Raw genomic sequence first — 15209 nt, forward strand, 5'->3', positions numbered from 1 at the left:
AACAAAAAAACCAAACCACTTTATTCCATAATTACATTTTACTCAAGTTTTCAGTCAGCAAGGAATAGTTTTCTGCCCATGATAATTTATTCTGACATTTTACACTAATGGAGCTTCTGTCATATTATAACTGGCCCTAACCAGAAATTAACCTTTCTTTCTTGTTCCATTCAGCAATCTATGCAGACATCCTTAACAAAAACATCCAATAAAGAAACTAAGAAACTAACTACAGAGCATGCAATCTTACTCTAGTTTATAGAATGCAGCACATGGCACGTTAGAGTAAGGGATTACTTAATAAAAAAAACCAAACCAAAAACAGCACCTATCTTAAAATGGACATTTTCATAGGTAATTTTTACACTGCAAATTAAGATACCATTACAGCAGAAGAGGGGAAAAATTATTTTAAAGATTCTTTTTTCCCAGGAAATCCAAGTTATTGCTTTTTCATGAATTGTTGGAATGAAGATAATCATCCTTAGTACTGAAATCTGTTATGAAACAGTGCTTGTCAAGAGGTCCAACTGCTTTTTAAGTGAATGTTTCATTAGTTTGGTAGCCTACAGGGCACAATGAGGAATTATGATGAAGCAATGATGAATATGGCTTTCCTATGTTTATAACATCGTTAGGTTTCACACTGGCAATCTGACAGTTCAGGGGGTTACAATGCTGCAGATACATAAAGTAATACATCTTTGCACACATAGATTACATATTAAATTATTGCCCTAACACAAACCTGTTGGTTTTGTATCTTATACAGGACAATTAGGACATACCTGTACTACATGATGAAACAGACTACCAAATCAAGTAGACAGGTTTTACTTAATACCACTAAACTTGTAGGCAACCTCTTTTAAACATATCTAACAATACAACTCAGTAAACTGAGCATATACTAACTAGGAATGCATTGTATTATTTACGTAAGAAACAGGACGGAGCTAAATACCAACTGGTACAGAGATTTTCTGTGCCTCTCCACAGAAGCTGAGTTGCAGTGCTGGAATGACAATTTGCTGCTGTCTATATAGTTCAATCATCAGCAAAATCACATCAAAAGACTTACTTAAAATTCACAGTCAAGACGATAGAGGAAGTTTTTCCAACAGTACTAATTTTGGTTTCAAGTTTAAAGTAAAAGGAGGTAGTGCAGTAAGGTTCAACCCAATTTTACTGATGCCAGGTATATTTGCCAGTGGCCTGTGGGTTGTCTTGTAATGTGATATTTGAAGAGGATTTGTTTCCATCAGTATATGTGTGTAAGAAAACATCAACTGGTCTCCTGGTTTAACATCTTCTCTTTTGTCATACCTGTAAAGAATAAAGAAGGTTTATTTTTATTCCTTGCTTTACCTATTAAAGATGGCCATTATTGCAGCCATCATGTAGCATCCAAGATTAAACACAAAAAGAAACTAATATTCTCAGTTATATCTCCTGATTAAATAGTACTAGAGGAGGAAATAGTATTTTTGAAGAATGTAGGATCAGTCATTCCATGCAAGTCTTTCTGCTGCTATTGTCATGTAAATCATGACTCCTAGAAAATTTCTTACTAGTTCCCTATTTGAATTCAGTGGAGAAAGGACACTGCAAAGCCTAAGATTGTAGGAAACTGCACCAATTTTTAAGTTTTATTCTACAGGAAGTGCATTTGGAGAAATGTGGGAGTTTTGTTTTGTTTGGGTTTTTTGCTGTTTTTTGTTTGTTTGTGGGGTTTTTTAGTCATTCTAAAAAATACTTTAAGTGGAACTTAAGCAGAAACCTTTTTCGTCTGGTAGTCATACATTAGAGTAGGAGCCTCAGAACAGCAGGGAGAAGACCTCCTTGAATTCTGGAGGAAAGAAGGAGCCTGGCAATTACAGCACTAATTTGGCACTTGTTATTTCTAAGTTCAGTTCCCTGATCTACTACATGTTTGGGCAGGTCACTTTGGGTCAGCTTTTATGAACTGTTTAAGTACCAGAATACATATAAATTATACATATAATTATTTTAAAAGAAAAAAAAAGTAACTACTGAGTTCTAGGACTATTTATTATGTACGCTTACAGTTATTTCTTAAAAGGATTTTTGTTCGATTTAGCTACTGAGGGAATTTACAGGATGAGAAAACAAGTGACTTAGCCATTTGGCAGGGATGTGAAAGATCTAGTTTCAGCCAGTCTTCATCTGATCTAAGTCCAAAAATGAAGTTCATTATCTCTTAAGAGCTGTATGAGTCCCTTTAATTTTCCTTCCTTCTTCTAGGAATTGAGACAGATCTCTCTCACTGTCTCATGAGGACATGGTTCCACTTTGCAATAGTTATTTCTACATTCACTGAGGAGAGTCAGGTGCAATTTATAACTAAAGGTTGGGATGTTCATACTGGACATGGCAGCCTGATCGAGTACTCAATCCAGCAACTTCAAAGGAGAAGAAAGAGCTAAATTAATCCCCAAACACTCCATAAACCACTGTTAGGCTCTGCAACCTGAGTGAAGAGCAGTGCCCCATTCTTCACCTTTTCTGTTGCCCTGTTCTGTGAACTGTTTTCTACCAGCACTTGGAGCTCCCATTCTTAGGTACCTGAATCCTTCCACACATCTCACAGGCATCTTACTCAAGCCGTAACTTTCCTTGCAGATGTGGACACAGGTAAGGGAAGCAGTGCAGTCCCAGCCCTACCTACCCTTAAATGCACCTAGGATTAAATCCAGCCTGCATCTTTGCAGGCCTGGCCTCTCACCTGCCTAAACTCCCTGAAAAAAATCTCTACTGATATTTTTATAATGCTGTCTGACAGGGAAGTCATTAACATTTAAGATATTTGAAGGAAGTATTTTGCAGAAAACCAGAGGTTTTGTGTGAATTGTTAACTAAAATCTTGCTAACTCAGAAAAGACTGACAGAATTCATAAGTGTCACTAAATACACCATATAATGCAGAATTAGACTGCACACTGAACAGGTGTCTTCTACTTTTGAAACAACTGCATGCTAATTTCACCTGCTATTTCCAAAAATATCACAATACCCCTTAGGTGAGTAGATGCATCCAAACTGGCAGAAGGAACAGCATTACTTTGTAACAACCTTACCAACTACTAATTTCGCATTTTCTTCATCAGCAAGTAAAAGGCCTTTCATCTGGCTGCATGCATTTCTAACTTTTACTATTTTTAAATACTTTAAGCTTACACAGCATATTTATTCAGGGTTCAAAGAGACTGCACTAATTGAAGACAAGATTGTAACACCTGTTCCATGTAAGAACCTGCATCAAGCTCCTTTCAATCACCCTTTGAAGAAAAATAATAGATCACTTGCGTTTTTCTTGAGGCAAATAGATCTAATCTGAGCATACTACTGAAAGCTGATAACTTTAAGACACTTTTATTTATGGACTACAGTTACCTGATGAATCATCATCCTTCACAGCCACCCCATCCCTAATCTGTTTCCACCTGACATATACTGTCTAAGAAGAGGTTAAGTTAGTTTTCACCCATCTGAAAGGATGTCACTTGCTTAGCCAAGGAGAAAATGGACAGTTGGTGCCAACAAACTTTGCACTGCTGTGCTGTCAGACCAAGTGGTAGTCCTGTGTATGATGCACAGTTGTGGATTTTGCCTGATTTTTTTAATGTGAAACTTTATGCTGAATCAGCCCTTCCTTTAGCCTTTGTTCTGCTGAGTACAGATAAAAGCGAGAGAGAAACTGCTCTGTAGCTGTAACACCATGAAACATTTATCAGTGACAGGGATATTATTAATTCACCTTCCAATCCCACTAGGCCTTACAAGCCTTACAAACCCAAAGCAATCCAACACTCGCCAACTCAGAAAGCTCAATGGAATGAAGCACTACTGAGAGGGTATTCAGAGTAGTGTGTGTATTTAAGTATATTTTAAACCCCAAATATTGAAACATTTTAGCTATCATGCACATTCTATCCCTTGTACTCTAGCAGCTTAATGTCTCCTCCCAATTAATGGTTTAAGACTTTCTCTAGATTCAGCATACAAAAAACCAATCTCAAATAAACAGTAGATAGGTAATTGTGAAGGTTTTAAACAGTCTGTACCATCATCATGAGAGTGCTTGGAAATAAAAAGGCATAGCAAGATCGATGAGTTTTATAATTCCCCAGGAAGCATTCTTTCTCCTTCTTCTGTTTTGCTTCCAAAGTATTTTTATCTCTAAACATACCAATAATTAAATTATGTTCATCTGATCTTGGATACTGTGTCTGGGGAAAAAGAACTCTATGCTCAGAATACTTCTTAAATCAAAATCTGCTTGTGTTGCTTTTGTTTTGTGCAGTATGAAGGGAGGCTTTGTGTCACCTTCTAATGAATAATTTTCATTAAGATAATTTTCATTTAAATGAAAAACTTATGATCAGCTGAAGAGGTAGGCTTAAAATCAGAAAGGTACCTACTACTTGGTTTTCATCCTGAAAAGCAAACGATGCCACCTTACAATGTCTCCTACTATTCATTCCAATACTCCAACTCTTTTTTTTAAAAAGTGTGTATGTATCACTGCTGGTCATAGTAACAAAGCACTCAACAGCCTTCCCTCAGAACTAATGAATGTGTCACAGCAGCAGCTTCAATCCAATCTATATGAGGGATGTTCCACATAAAAACAGACTTTGAATATTAAAATGTACATGAGCCTCACACTGCCACACATCATTCAGACAAATAATTATATACACTGTTCTGCCAAGAAAGCTCTGTTTCACAAGGTCTAGTGAGGTATCAGACCTAGCTGCATTAAACATATTGGTATAAAGTTTGGTAAGCTAACAATTTTTGTGCTGTTTCTGATGTCTTTAGAATCCCACAATTATTAATGTTGGAAAATATGTTGAAGAGCATCAAGCCAAATCGTCACCTTAGCACCACCACCACATTCACCATTAAACCATGGCCCCAAGAGCCAACTTTTAACACTTCCAGGGATGGTGACTCCACCACTTCCTTGGGCAGCATGTTCCAATGCTTGACAACCCTTGCCATGAATGAATTTTTTCTAGTATCACACCTAAACCTCTCCTGGCACAACCTGAGGCCATTTCCTCTTGTTCTTTGAAATTTTCTACACTATACAGGCAAATCAGAATCATCCAAAACAATGAAAAAACACTGCAGTGCTTTATTTCTGAAATGGCAGCACAGCAGACAAATTATCTGAAGATTCATATTGTTCTTAAGCTGGTTTAATAAATTCGCTGCACCAGAAATTGTGTTTGCAATCCTTGCTCCTATGCATATGCAAAAAAAGAAAAAGCAGGCTACTGTCCATAGATCAAAATACCTCATTCAGAACATACCTCCAATCAGAATTGATTTCTAGAAACCGAGAAACTCCCGTTTGCGCTGCAGCCACATCAATATGAACAGAGACATCTACATAAATAAAGAAAATAGAATACAGTTTCAAAATTCTTCCAAGTACACTGTGATTAATAATAAATTAACAAAATAGTAACAAAGAAGATGCGCGTACCTAGTTTGAAGAAGTAGTATTCAATACATGAAAAAATATACTGAAATTACGATTAGGTGAACGTACCTCAAGCCAGCTTTACATACCTGCTGTTGAAGGTACCAACTCATGCAGCTTCTGAATTGCTACTCCTCCAGGATAATTGAAATGTGAAACATATAAAGATGTTCCTGAATAAACAGCATTAAGTAGAAGATGTATTATAATAAAGAACGATCCAAGTTTGTACAGCCAGGATCTCCGGTAGTTATTCAGACTGTTGAGGAAGAGAAAAACAAGGAAGAATCAACTGTTATTTTTTTTTCATACTGGTCACTGACTACTGTGACACAACTGCTACAGAAACTCCACTTCTATACAATAAAGATTAATATAAATTTTATGAACCCTGTATGGTATGTATTTATTACCAATTTCTAGAAAATTAACTTCTAGTGACATTTAAATTAGAATATTCTCATTAATAAAGTTAAGACAAACTTATCAATAAAGCTAAGTATTTCTGTGATTAAAAACTCCAGCTATGCATATAATCTCTTTAAGAGAAGTTAAACTCTGAACTACAGTTTGTTTACTTAATATATCCAAACAGAACTATTTAACTCCACGTTTCACAAGCCTCATCTGTGTATTAAACTATCTCCTGAAGTAAACTGTGTTAACAGCTCAGGAGTACACTGGAATATTTCTTCTTTTCTGGTAAATAAACTGCACTGTAACAGTAAAATTAGGGCTCTATTCTCAATTCTCCTCCAGACTTCCCAAATAGTCCCATCAAAGCATTTGACTTTTCTGTTTCCACTTCTCTCTGCAGTCAAATGGGTACGAAGACCTCGAAATTCTTTCTACAGCATATGACTATTTTAATAAGATCCAGAGTGCAAGATGAAAAAAGTGCATAAAAGTAGTACTAATAGTTTTCCTTTTGCATTTTCAGAGGAAAAAAAACCAACAAACTGGATTTTGAACTTACATTCGTGAGCACATTTTAGCAGCCACTATGTTGAAAACAGGGAAAGTATAGATGATGAAACGCAGCTCTTTGTGTGGGAGAAACGAATACAAGAAAATAAAGCCCAGTGCTGGCAAAAGTAAAATCCGAGTTCTCTTTTCTGTTACCCCTAAAGGTACAAATATTATGCTGCATCCCAAAGCACGAGGCAGGGCTGAATAGAAATACCACAAGAAGGGAGAAGTCTTCAAGGTGAAAAGAGTTAAGGATGCTTTCACTGCTAACAAGTAAAGTAACTATTCTTTACATTAGTACCCACAAATTTTGCAAATATGCAGTATACTTTTTGTATACACATTCTACCAGCCTTTCATTTTCTGTCTCATCTTGGAGAACTAAAAGCAGTTGCTTAATTACATTCACATTACCCAACAGAGACACATCAAATGGCACTAATGATGGGCAAGATGAAACGGCAAGGGAAAGAAACCTGGCTTTATACTGGTAGAATACAAAGAGGCAAGAAAAAAGTTAGGAGACTTACAATTTGCAGAAACATCTAAGGGACAGACATTGTCTCATAAGTTTTAAATAATGAAAAGTAGAATCTAACACCCTGAGTCTCAGAAGTAAGTCACATCAAGTCTGTGCTTTGGCTGGCAGTATTCTTTTTCTCTGGATGTTTCAAAGGATACTCCCCAGTTGGAACTTTTGTTTAAAACTGTGTTATACCAGAGCACTTTCCCCTCAGGCCACACAAGCTGCCTCCAAAATAGCGAATCCACAGCAACTGTTAGCCCTAAAAGAATTAAAGAGATACAAATCTGCATGAACTTAAAACCAGGGAAAAGCAAACTAACACATCTGAATAGCACATATACAGCATATTGAGACCAACACAGACTGAAGCATGCATTGTAAGCCTCACCCAAAACCACAGAGAAGGCTGAATATGTCTGTCGTGCAGGGAAGGGACGCACTTCTAAACAGAAGCCTTTAAAGAAGCATGTTAGACATGAATCCAATTGGGATTCACTCCACTCCAACCCCAGGTTTGAAAAAAAGGGTTTAATTGAGGTTTGTTTTAGAAGAGTTTTAAGAGCATTAAACGTAATGAATGATAAGAAGCTCACATTAACTTCAAAAGTACTAAATAAATTTTTATTGTAAAGCTACAATTATTTTTTAAGTTAAAAAACAATCACAAAGTTTGCTACTATTCAACAGGTGGAGGACGAATGAGAATAAGGGATGAAAGGCAAAAAGAAAGCAGCAAAACTGTCAGCTCTATCTCCTCCACTCAGCTCTGTGAAAACTGTTCTAGTATTTAAGGATTTTGCTCAAATAGGGAAGGGGAGTACCAGTGGTTCATTCCCATTGGACCTCCAAGCTTGTACATCATGAGGTGCCTCCAAATGCACCTGGCATAATTGTTTAGTGTTTCTGTTGTGCACTCTGTGCAAGGGACAGCATGCTGCCAGGGGTCATTGCCACATATCTGACAACAGCATTTTTAATCAGGTAGGCTGGTGGAGCAGCTTAGAGTATTTATATGCATACACACGAGGGTCCTCCACAGATGGGTAGAGACAAGGGAATTTTTCAACCTCTCCAGCATGGAGATCAATTAAGCAGTTACATTTAATTTAATAATGGAATAGAGCTGAACTGCAACTCTCTCCACAACCCTCCTGCTTGGTATCTCTATCACATAGTTGTATTTTATCCTGGGACTCAGCTTTTCACCATAGCAATACATACTACAACTGATAATATGCACAAGTAGTTACAGCCAGGTATTAATTGTACTGAAGTCAACTTGTACATCTCAGCCTCTTTAAGATCAGGACATTATACTGTAAGCATCTAAAGACAGAGGCCGCAGTAGTTTCTCTGCTCTGCACACATCCATTTCCTCACATAGAAATTTTGAAAGAAATTTTAAAAATCTTGTCATGTTATTAGCAAATTGAATCAAACTAAAACAACAACAACTCAAAACACCCCACTTACCTCTCACCACTGCCACCCGCCAGAAAAACCCCTTAAGGGCCATTCAACAGATAAATCAGTCAAAACTTCAGACTTCTCTTGCACTTAATGTCATTTGCTTTCTTCCAAGCAAACACTTACCCAACCAAAACATTCCAGCAGGAACAGCATGGGAAAGCACCTTGAAAATGGAGATTCTTTTAGTTAATAACGTCACCAGGAGCATGAGGCCTAAGAATATGCAGAGCTCTGATCTGAAGACTATAATCGCCAAAGCTGAGAACCAAATGAATGGCCTTTGCTTTTGCTGTATCCAAAATGTCAATGCCAGGAGCACTGCAAACAAACAAAAAAACCCCAAAAAACATCATCCAACATACTGAACTATTTTCTAAAGAGTAACGCTCAATGCTATCTTCTTGTTCCTCTAACATCCCACCAATCCTCTCTTGGTCTTCCTACCATTTCTAGTCCAGAAATTCTTCCTTTGCTAGAGAAATGTAATTTGGAATAATGCACAGCTTTATACTGTTGATGTTTAAGCAATTAGGAAAAGTATAATCACAGAAGAACACATAGGAACTCTCTCTAGGCAGTATATTAATAGCTATTGAGGGGGGGAAAAAGAAAAACAAATCTTAAGGGAGTACTAAAAGCTTCTCAAACTACAATTCATAATTATTATTGCTCGATATCAGCTGGGTAGTTAGTTTATTCTCTTGGCTAAGTATATACTAAATTCATAACACAAATCTATTTCAAACATATAAATGAGACTACAGACTACTGCTGAGGGAAAAATATCTATAAATTCATTTACATTATTAGGCAGGACACACCATATCTCTACAGATGAAGTTGTCTCTAGTTTAAATCTCAACATAGTAAAGTGCTCAGGATCCTCAGGAAAACATGAAATACTAAGGTCCAAAATCATTAAACAACTTGTATTTTTTAATACACATAAATTATCTGAGACATTACTAGACAGTTCATCTGACAATTCATCTGCTTTCGTTTCTCATTTCTCATCTATACAGGCTCTTACATCAACCTCACAATGTTATTAGCTGAACAACTTGCACTGAAGCATTTAGTGACTCAGTAAATATCTGTCACATGTGATTAATTTTCCTCTTCATCAGCTCTGGGGGAAAACTATATGTAGAGAAGATGCTGATTTTTTTTTTTTTTACTGTATATATAGAAACTGCTGCATTTGTAGACAGCTTCAGAAGAGGAAGGTGAAGATGGTGCAGCTTCTACAATCCCATTTGAAAGTCCTTTCCTGTGCAGACCAAATTCAGAGTTTTTTTGAACTGCAGGTATACTTCATCCCTTTTCATAGCTCTGTGCTTTATGCATTAGACATGCGTCCTCAAATCTCTAGCTAACCAAAGCCATCTGACAAAACCCACATGCACTCAGATTCAATAAAACTTGATTAAACAGTCACTGTAAGCATAGATGACAAAAAGAGAATGAAATCTCAAGCTTTCTAGTCTTGTTACCACACAATTTAATCAAGTAGACATATCAATTTGGTCTGACCATTGGTCTGACAATTTGGTCCTGTGCTTTAACTACTGGTACATTTGAAAATAAGTTTTAACTTTTAAATTCATTCCTATGAAATACCTACCAAATGGAAGTGCAAACACATTAGGGAGGGTTCTTGTACAGTAAAACATCAAATGAAACTGAGTAGCAGTGATGAGACAGAAGATTGATGCTGTAGTTGCTCCAAACTGTTTTCTAACTTCTTTCTGCAGCTTCCATAAGGTGTAAATCACACTGAGCCCCAAACTTGCTCGAACTATCAGGAGAATAAAAACGGGAATCAAAGATCACTGATGAATAGCCATGTTATATAATGTAATGCAAAGACATTCTGAAGATTAACACTTAAGATATCACAATATAACTACCTTCAAAGAAACAAAAAGCCAAACAAAATTCCATTTAGTTTATCTGTTCTAATCCACTTTTAACTTGTCTGGTAGTTCTGCACAAAGGTCAATGCTTCCATGCCAAAGTTAACAATCTTTTCTGAACTGCATATGGGAGTGAACTCTCTGAAGAGACTTGGAACACTTGTTTTTTCTACACTGCCTGACATTTGTTAGCACAGACTTTCTGTGTGCTGTTATTTACTCCCCAAAGAGGGAGCTGAATGGCCATGCTGGCCCCAAGTACAGTATGGTTTTTCCTTCATTGAGGAAAAGAATTTCACAATTTAACCATTGATCCAAATGTAGCAACAGTGCTTTAACTGGTGCTCTAATGGGTGACATCTCTGAGGATTTGAAGTTCTCATACCTATCAGCTGGGAATAAAACTTGGACATTCTTAGCACAGAAAGTATGTAGATAGCCGGGCTGGAAAGAGCAGCAATAAAAATTGGTCCAAGGAACGTTCTTGGGACAACTCCAGGAAATTCATGATGGTCATACTGCAAAAAGGAGAATCTACTTAAAATAAGCAAATTAGAAATAAGGGAAAATAAATCATATTCACACCGCATATATCCTACAGATACTGCAGGGAATTACCATGTTTAACATTGTCCAAAAATGAAGACATTATTTTCAATTTACCTTATCCAAGTCCAGCTGGTGGTACACCACATCATGGATAGCTTGTAGGTTAAAGCTCTCCTCCACTTTTGTAAAAGGACAGACAGTTAAATGAACAAAGGCCACAGCAATCAGCAGCAGCAGCAATGGGAATGACCGCCCACTTGAGCTCCTCTTCTGAGCCATCTTGGATTTGAAATTCAGATATATTCTATTATTATTAAACAAAAAGTAAAAATAAATTACATAAATAACATGGCGTGAAGTGTACAACCAGAAAAAAAAAGACTGACGATGCAAGAAAGTAAAAAATACATTCAGAAGCATTTCAGAATTTATGTCACCATCTGTAAATATAATTGTTTTAATTTTCACCTAAAAAACTTCAAGACAACATGGACCCTACCTAAGAAACTATCTCCCTTTGCATTCCATACTGCCCCACTGCTGAGTGTCACCTCAGTTATGTCTGTGACTTGTGGGACAGACAGCTTTGTAACCTACCTCCACTTTAACTGCACACTGGATTCACACATGACTTTAGAACACACTCCCTTGTTTCTTCAGGGCTCCAAAAACAGTGGGAGAGGATCCACAAGGATGAGAAACTCTTGAGAGCAGAGTACTTTGATCTCCCGAGTTTGCCAGCAGCTCAGGCTGGACTTGGCCAGACAAGGACAAATCCCCTCGGGCACCCACATGTGTCACTATGGCAAGAGACATTCTGTACCCCATATTTCACACTTCTACCCAAAAATGAAGGCTCCCTCTCCCTAGGGCTTCATTTCACAATACTGCTGAGCCATTCTTATGGAAGTGTTTATATTGTATTTTATCACTACAATAAAATCATGTGTCCAGGTGATGCCAGAGCAAATCTATTTCATGTTCTTTTAATTTAAGCTTCCCAATTTCTTTTAAGATTACAATTTAATAAAAGACAAGAGATTTAGGTTATTCTTGCTCTGTTCTCACAGAAAAATTTCAAAACCAGCACTTTTAAGGTACAACTGGGGTTTTGCTTAGAGATGTTTTCTCCCATGTTTTGGTCTAAACATGTCCATCAAACAGATGTAAGATAGTTGTCAGATTTCCTGGGATCATTTAGCAACTGCCTCCTAGAACTACCTTTTCCTGAACTGATGTTTGTGCTGTTCGTTAGTAAAAATGAGTGAGTTCATGTCCCTTGTATTCATAATGAGCACCAATAAATCCTGAAATATGGGTACTTCCTGTAAATTGCATGCATCTGAATATTATTTTAAATACCTCACTGACTGCATCTCTTTTTCTTATGATTGCTTCTGCTGCAGACTGTAACTAAAGCTCTAAGCCTGGGCTCAAAAGACAGAGCCTTGTCAGGAGCCTAAACAAACCCTTCACCCCAGGGAGTGGCAATAGCCTTTTAACCTGTGCCTATTATTACTTCTTTACAAGAATGGATAACCGTGGTTTATGCTACAACAGAATCCTTATCCCACAGGAGTAGGAAAACAGGTATGGGACTGACACCAGGATACCTCAAAAAGTGTCTGGCAGGAATTAATTGCCTGCACAGGGCAATTTATGCTGCACAAATTCTTGTTGAATTCTTCCAATAAACGCAGAAGAAACTCATTATTCTGATCAAAGTTAACTGAAGAGAAAAATGGACACTGAAGGTTCAATGCACTGCTGCACATGGCAACACAGCACTTGAGCAGCTCCTGCATCAGGTGAAACAGCATAGTGACCTGCAGGTAGGTATTCCTGACTCCAAACTCACAGCTTCTTAACACTGCAGGTACTGTAGGACCCAATAAATCCTTATAAAAGAACCCAAGTGCCGAGAAGTTCTATTTTTTCCTTTTTAACTGCATCATCTGCATAACAATGAGCTGTTACCATCCCCTATAAATACTGCACTCGTTATCCTCTGACCGATCTACAACACAGCCTGCCCCCGGTATCTTTAGCTGATAACCACATGAGTAATCAGTCCCCATCTTCCTAAATCAGAATGGAAGTGAAGCTACATAGCCCACACATAGTTTATCACAAGCTTTTTTTTTTTTTTTAATCGTGTTGACTCCAATCCTTTTGTATGTCTAAAAAAAGTAAGCACGACAGCATACTTGTACATCTTGAAGATAATTATATGCATTATAGATACTGAAATTCCCTGAAGGAAAACATGCTAGAAGATAAAAAACCAAAGCATGAAGACAACACCCAGGTTTCTGAGATAAAGCCTAATAAATTCAGTGGTCTTGTCAAGACTCAAGATAACCTGCTGTGTTGAAATTGATGCTGACAAGCATCAAAATTCAAGCAGAATTTATAAAGACAGGTAGACACTGAATTTGATTATTAAAATAAGTTTGCTATACAAAAGCAAATACTTGCAATTACAATTTTTTATTATTTAAATGCCAAAACCACAGAAACAGCTTTTCACTTAATAAAAATAATTTAATAATGAAGCTTAGAGGAATAATCATATGCAATACACATAGGTTTGTCCATTGATTACACTCTGGCAACTTCAGAAGAATCTTCCTCAGGCCTTTACAACACAGCCACACTGACACCCCCCAGGAATCTACGTCAAGACTGGATCATAGAAGAACATAGAAGGATCTTTAACACAAAGGACTCATTTTTTCCGTGATTAAACTGTGTGAAAAAAATATTAGGGTTTCATCTATTAAAAAAAAAAAGCTGAGGTACTTTCATCAAAAACGGCTTGTTGCTGTTTTATACTTTTTCAATGGAAGGATCATTAGTTCATATAGATTATTTACTCTCCACGTGAAAAACCTACCTACCATATTTAGCTCACTTACATTTTTCAGATACGCTTCAGAAGAGCTGTGATAGAATTTGGCTGCTGAACTGCATGTTAAATCTGTCCACAGAGTCATGTCACTTCCCCACACGAAGGAATCTAAGCAGAACCACCAAGAGCACCCCAGCATAAAGTCTACCCTCTTAGGCTTGACCTAGCTTTGGCAAAACCCATTTTGTATTATCTTAAATTTCCATGGCTTTTTTCCTACGTTTTAATAGCTCTTACAAGCTTGACCTAGAGTTAATAACTCCATGAGGTCAGATTTAAACCTTTTAGTTGCTGCGATTGCTTTTTTTCCTTGTGTTAGGAAAAAACTGCAGTTACTATTCTTATATACAGTTCCTCATGAGTTTCAGGAGGGTTAAAAAAAAAAAAAAAAAAAAAAACCACAACTAAGAGGGGGGAAAAAAAATAAGAGAAGGTTGAGGCAGGAAACGCAGCGTGGAACGCTACCAGACCAAAGATACGACGGCGCGACAGAGAAAGAAAAGGCACTCTTGGGGCCGGGGAAGAAACACGCAGAATGCTCTCGACTGAAACCCACCCAAATCCAGCCCCACAACTCTCCCCGCGCCCCCATCGTTCCCCCCGGCCGGGACACCCGGACCCCGCCCGAGGCTGGTTTGAAGCGCTGCCCGCGGCAGGTCGCTCCTGTGAGGGGGCTCCATGAGGGCTCCGGGCCGAGAGCGAACCCCGCCCGCCGCCCCGAGGCCGCCAGGCCCCGCGGCAGGGGCAGGCACCGCGCCCCGCGCACACCCTCAGGAGGCGCCCGCCCTGCCCTGCCCGGCCCTGCCCGGCCGCGCTCCCTCCCGCGCCCGGGAGGCGGAGAGCTGGGGCGGCCGCCTAGCAGCGCCCGGCGGGGCTCCCGGGAACGCCCTCTGGCCCGGCTGCAGCGAAGGCACGGGCAGCTGGCGGCTGTCCCGCTCGGCCCTGCCCCATCCATCCATCCCTCCCTCCCTCCCTCCCTCGCTCGCTCGCTCGCCGCCCGCCCCGCCGGCCCGGGCAGCGCCCGCCGCCGCTCCCGCACTCACCGCGCGCGCGCCCACGTGGCCGCCCCGCAGAGGGCGCCGGCAGCGCCAGCCCCGCCAGCACGTGACCGCCTCCCCCGCCGGCCATATTGGGTGAGGGCAGGGCACGCCCCCGGCAGCAGAAGGTCTCCGAGGCAGCTGCCAAATGCAGATGGCGGGCGGCTCTGAAGCCTCTACGGAGCCCGTGCTTGCCCTTTCTCATGATGGCGGCGACGCTCGCTGCAACAGCACTGCCCCGCCCCCCGCCCAGCTCTGGGCACGCGGGGGGCTCCCATTGGTCCGGAGCGTGGCGGGCGCTGATTGGACCACGTCC

At 39.3% G+C, this 15209-nt stretch overlaps 1 protein-coding gene across 2 annotated transcripts; it reads right to left on the reverse strand.

Moving 5' to 3' along the window:
* ALG12 (ALG12 alpha-1,6-mannosyltransferase) lies at positions 1–15058 on the reverse strand. 2 transcript variants are annotated; one of them, XM_039726840.1, is made up of 10 exons: positions 14900–15058; positions 11060–11249; positions 10782–10914; positions 10105–10278; positions 8604–8798; positions 7166–7269; positions 6492–6715; positions 5605–5774; positions 5343–5418; positions 1–1326 (listed from the first exon to the last, which is right to left on the reverse strand). In XM_039726840.1, exons 2-10 carry the CDS (start codon positions 11222–11224, stop codon positions 1095–1097), a joined length of 1473 nt encoding a protein of 490 aa, XP_039582774.1. In that variant the 5' UTR covers positions 11225–11249; positions 14900–15058; the 3' UTR covers positions 1–1094. The 2 variants fall into 2 exon arrangements, with proteins under 2 accessions (XP_039582774.1, XP_039582773.1); XM_039726839.1 differs by lacking the exon at positions 14900–15058 and having other exon boundaries at positions 11060–14237.
* Between the last annotated feature and the right edge of the window lie 151 nt (positions 15059–15209).

The sequence above is a fragment of the Passer montanus genome, unplaced genomic scaffold (genome assembly GCF_014805655.1).
Source record: "Passer montanus isolate IOZ18808 unplaced genomic scaffold, ASM1480565v1 scaffold6, whole genome shotgun sequence".
Taxonomy (NCBI): domain Eukaryota; kingdom Metazoa; phylum Chordata; class Aves; order Passeriformes; family Passeridae; genus Passer; species Passer montanus.

Coding starts and splice junctions, on each gene's coding strand:
- ALG12 (XM_039726839.1), bottom strand. CDS start 11,365: ATGCTTCTGAATGTATTTTTTACTTTCTTGCATCGTCAGTCTTTTTTT. Junction 10,915..11,059: donor ACCAGCTGGACTTGGATAAG/GTAAATTGAAAA, acceptor TCCTTTTTGCAG/TATGACCATCATGAATTTCC. Junction 5,775..6,491: donor GCTAAAATGTGCTCACGAAT/GTAAGTTCAAAA, acceptor CTTCCTCAACAG/TCTGAATAACTACCGGAGAT.